The sequence below is a fragment of the Apium graveolens genome, chromosome 10 (genome assembly GCF_009905375.1).
Source record: "Apium graveolens cultivar Ventura chromosome 10, ASM990537v1, whole genome shotgun sequence".
In the NCBI taxonomy this organism is placed as follows: domain Eukaryota; kingdom Viridiplantae; phylum Streptophyta; class Magnoliopsida; order Apiales; family Apiaceae; genus Apium; species Apium graveolens.
This window is the reverse complement of record NC_133656.1, coordinates 205,813,239-205,817,935: the sequence shown is the minus strand read 5'-3', so window position 1 is coordinate 205,817,935 and position 4,697 is coordinate 205,813,239. Positions and strand designations below refer to the sequence as shown.

Genomic DNA, 4,697 nt, shown 5'->3' with positions numbered 1-4,697 from the left:
TCACAACCAAGGTCTTCCCACTAGCACGTTGTGCGCAGAATCCTGATCCAGCACTTTAAAGTCTATCATTTGTGTGACAGATAGAGCTCCTTCCCTGAGTGTGACAAGAAGCCTAACCGAACCCATGACTCTCACTGCCTCTCCAGTAAAGCCGTAGATGTGTGCGTCTTCGAAATTCATGTCGCTGTCTGGGAAACCCAATTTTTTGTACGTGCTATAATATAGGATGTTCGCAGAGCTCCCGTTGTCCACGTAGACTCGATGCACGTTCATTGTCCCAATAAGCATAGTTATTACCAGTGCATCATTATGAGGATGATGTACCCATCTTGACTCTCTTTCCCTGAACGTAATGTCAGCTGATTCCCCTTTGAATATTTTCGGAGGCCTATCTTCCAAGCTATGAATGTTGGTGAGTGGCGGGTGTCGTGCTTCTCTCGCATTTCTTTCTAACGCCTGATTACTATCGCCAACAAACGGGTGTCCCTCAAAAATTGCCCGGATACTACCAGCTCTTTGGAACTTAACTTCCACTGTCTTTTCAACGTCATCCGCCCGTGGGGGCTGCCTTTTATCTTTTCCCTTATCATCGCTTCCTCTGCTTCGTTTCACCTTATCAATCCACTCACCCAGATATCCAACTTTAATCAATTCTTCAATTTCATCTTTTAGGTGACGACACTCGTGGGTGTCGTGGCTAGTAGACTCATGGTAGTCATAATATTTTTTCTTGTCTCTACTTTGCCATGAGGTCAGACAGTCTGGTTTCTTGAAAATTCCCCTGTCCTTATTCACCTTGAAGATATGATCAATGGATGCCGCCAGTGGGGTGTAATTGCTTACCCTCTTTTCATAATTTGACGGTGGACTCCATTTTCTCCGTGTGTTCACGGTGTTCACCCTGTTAGGGCTTCGGGCATTTCACCGGTAATCTGGACTTACGGACCTATCTCTCCTCTTAGCTTGCCCCTTGGAACTATGGGCATTATCATTCTTCTTTGTTTCAGCAAGCGATTATTCAATCGCTTTGAAGGATTCTGCCTGCGCAAGTACATCAGCTAACGACACAGGGTCCTTTCCTTGCAGGTGCTTCCAGAAATCTGTTCCCATAAGCAGACCAGCTATAAGGAGTATTTTCAGTGTCTCATCAGTTGCTCCCCTCACCAAAGTAGACTCTGTATTGAACCTTTTAAAGTATGAGGTTAAGCTTTCCCCCTCTTTCTGTTTCATATTGGCCAACGTGGTAGCCGGTTGAGCACCTTCTCTGAAGTTGGCCGCCAGGAGACGGCATCGTGCCAAGTCAGGTACTTGATATACATCCATCTCAATGTTGAAATGCCCCAGGAATTCCATGGGGTCGGAGTTCCCATGAAAACGCAAGTCGTTCGTTGTGTTCCTGTATCCTGCAGGCAACTGTGCTTCCCTCACAATAGCAGCAAAAGGGGATGGAGCTTGTGCAGTCGCTGTTACCCTACCTCCTTCAAGATGGTTGAGCAACCTCTTAAGATCATTCACGTTGAACGTACCTACCCTAGGAGTGGTTTGAACGTTGGGTTGTTCCCCTTGGTTACCCCCGGGTGTACCGATGGATCTTTCCGCCCCTCGCCCTGAGGATGCGGCTGTGGTATGTTTCCATCTTGATTTTGAGTATTCTCTTGCGCATGAAGTTCCTCCTGACCGCGTCGTGGTATCTCATCTTGTTTTGCAACCTTTCTTGACCTCGTGCGCCGTCCCGGTCATGAGGACGCGTCCTGGTTCCATTGCCCATAGCACTGTGGGAAGCTATAGGAACAATGACGAGGGGTTCTCCAATAGAGGCGCGCCATCTCTTCTTCCACTGTATGGCACCCTTCCATGATGGTATCCCATCCTTCCTTGTCCATTCCCCTAATAGCCTCGGCCATAATTTCCAAACCTTCCTCGCGGAGGGGCACATTCATGCTCGCGGTGCCGTACCCTATCATCCCTTGGGTATGTAGGGGGCACACGCATTGTGTCACGGGGCCTCGTCTCTCCAGCGTTTCTTTCTTTCTGCCATTCCACTAGCAGCATTCTCAAATCATCGTCTCCCAACCTTATGCCAAGCCTTCTCTTCAAGGTTAAATAATATCTTCTTTCCTCATCTGGGTTCTGAGAATCTTCCGCACGATGACGCTAGTCCAACGTATGCCCAGACCTATGTGAATGTGGTGCATCCTAATTGACGGGACGAGGCCTTGCTCTACCGTTCGTGTCCTCATCGATAAGATCCACAATAGGTTCTACATCATCAGAATATTTCAAGCGCCGCAGAGTGATTCGGGTGCTTTTCCCACGACGGGGAAAACAACGACCCCTTCTCGTCCTGCGACGCTCCACCGTATTCATCCTTGACTGAAAACTATTAAGCGTATCCCTCATGCGGTACAACTGCTCTAAGATATCAGTGTTGCTGATGAGAACTGGAGGTGTTCCTCCCACATCTGGAGCTCACGGGGGATCTGCCATGTTTCTGGGCATGTAGGGTTCATGGCGAATGTAGCCTCCCTCGCCTTCTCCTTTAGATCTGCTATCACTTCCATCATGATTGTAAGACATCTTTTCCTCCCAAGATTATGATCTTAATCAGCACCCCTCCTTCTAGCGCCAATTTATTAACGGAGGAATCTGGTAACAACAAAGTTTGAGGTTTCTTGCCGGAATTAAGATCTATGACAGTGGTTATTCGCCGAAAAATTAAGCGGTGTGTGGTGGTTTGTGGTTGTTTTAGGCTGAGATTGATCAGAGTAAGTGGTGGCTCCCTTATCAGCTCTCAACTTCTTACCCCTCTCAATGTGCCTACGTACCCTTTATATAGGGATCAAGCCTGACGTAGTTCTTGGGGAACAAGAAATCTAACGGGCTTAGACTTCTTATTCCTAGGCCCGATAGAAGCCCATCCAGAATCCATCTTTCGCTAGCTTTAGGAATGTCCAATTATGAGGCCCAACCGCGAAGACCCAAGGCTCGTCCGTAATCATAGGACTTCACGGATAATGCATCTCCCTGCGCAAGGATAACACTCCGCTACAACTATTTCTCTTGATTTACGGACACAGGTATAAGCATGGTTTACCCCAAATGTCGGACGCATCCCTGCCCCCCGAATGAGGATAACCCACCAGATAGCAGGACAGGTGATCCTAAGCTCTTGGGTGCAAAGTGCAGGATGACTCCAAAGTTCTCCAACGAGGACACCCGTTGAATACAAGAACAAAGTTCCCAAAGCACACACCAATGTTAACCCCACATCCCCAATGAGGACACCCGTTGAATACATGAGGAGGCCTTCAATCATCAGGCATACCCCTGGAGGCCTTCAAGCTTTTCACGGACATCCCCCTCCTTGACTGTCTCAAGGAGGGAATTCTTCAAAGAGTACCTGCAACAAATACGTTAGTAAAAATAATCATCCATTACTCCTTTCCACGCGTGCCTTGTCATGAGCTCTCCTCATGAGAATGCACTGACCACACATAGGACGCGTCCTAAGACATTGGGCGCATCCTGACCTTCATGAAATCTGCATCATTCTTCCAGCAACTACCTCTCATAACATTCCATAGAGACAGGATGCGTCCTCGACCTCTAGGCGTGTACTCCAATCTTCATTACCAAAAGGACCACATTTACTAAATACTTCCACCATTATGGACGCGTCCACCATACATGGGCGTGTTCTACCCTAACCATGTGCTTCCAAGCTTTCCTATCATAAGACCATCCTTCATAAAACACCCCCTCAAGGTTGGGCGCGCCCTATGTGCCTTGACGCGTCCGCACCCTCTACAGTACAATGCCGAGTTTGACTATAATTAGTCCGCGTTTGACCCGAGTTATTCTAATACCAAAATTTGGGAATTACAACAACTCATGCTTTTACAACATAGATAATACTTACAACCCATATATTGGTAACACCACACATGATTGCATTACCCAACTTTGATCTGAGCGGATTCCATACTCTGTATTCAACTTCGGTTCCACCCTCATTCTGGAAGATTGATACAGATCTCAGCATATAGAACTAGGTCATAGATTTCGTTAAAAGGCAATAAATAGCTTCTTAAGATTATGCAATAAACATGGATAACATTATAAAGAGCATCTTATCAATTATTTCCGACGTTAATTTTCAAACAAACATATGCTTAGACGCTTTAAAGGCCAAAGGACAAATTTGCACCATTTCCAAAACAAACAAGAGGAACAAACATGTTGGTCTTTGGCGGTCTGGCATAGGACAAAATAAACAGAAGGAACAAACATGTTGGTCTTTGGTGGTCTGGCATAGGATCGAAAGAGAAAACTTAACATATAAAAATATCCAAGTATCATAAATATGTAGAACTACATATATAGATTAAGAGTTAAATCTATACTCTTTATTAATAAGCCAAATAATGTATAATTTGGTGTTAAAAGTACCAAAGTACCAAATTTTGGTACTTACTAGACATAAGTTTACTTCTATTCTCAACAAACTTTATTTTTAAAACAAATCAATTTTTATTCTTTATAAATTTTATTTTCTTTTTAGTTTACTTTGTAAAATAAAAATATTTTTTAAACGATTTGTAAATTATATTAAAAATTTATTAAGTTACGTTAAATTAAGTAAAATAACTTATAATTATTTTTAATTTTAGAAAAACTACAAACTACTAACACGAATT

At 44.3% G+C, this 4,697-nt stretch overlaps 1 protein-coding gene across 1 annotated transcript; it reads right to left on the bottom strand.

The window, feature by feature from the left end:
* On the bottom strand, nucleotides 1-1,940 carry LOC141691711 (uncharacterized). Its single transcript, XM_074496470.1, has 3 exons — nucleotides 1,793-1,940; nucleotides 1,064-1,619; nucleotides 1-901 (listed from the first exon to the last, which is right to left on the bottom strand). The coding sequence occupies exons 1-3, from the start codon at nucleotides 1,938-1,940 to the stop codon at nucleotides 1-3; spliced, it is 1,605 nt and encodes a 534-aa protein (XP_074352571.1).
* Between the last annotated feature and the right edge of the window lie 2,757 nt (nucleotides 1,941-4,697).

Bases quoted from the DNA above. Each gene is read 5' to 3' on its own strand.
- LOC141691711 (XM_074496470.1), bottom strand. From the start codon at position 1,940: ATGAATGTGCCCCTCCGCGAGGAAGGTTTGGAAATTATGGCCGAGGCT. The intron at 1,620-1,792 runs GTTCCTATAGCT...AACATACCACAG, and splicing joins TTGGAGAACCCCTCGTCATT to CCGCATCCTCAGGGCGAGGG. The intron at 902-1,063 runs GTTAGCTGATGT...AAGCCCTAACAG, and splicing joins CAAGGAAAGGACCCTGTGTC to GGTGAACACCGTGAACACAC.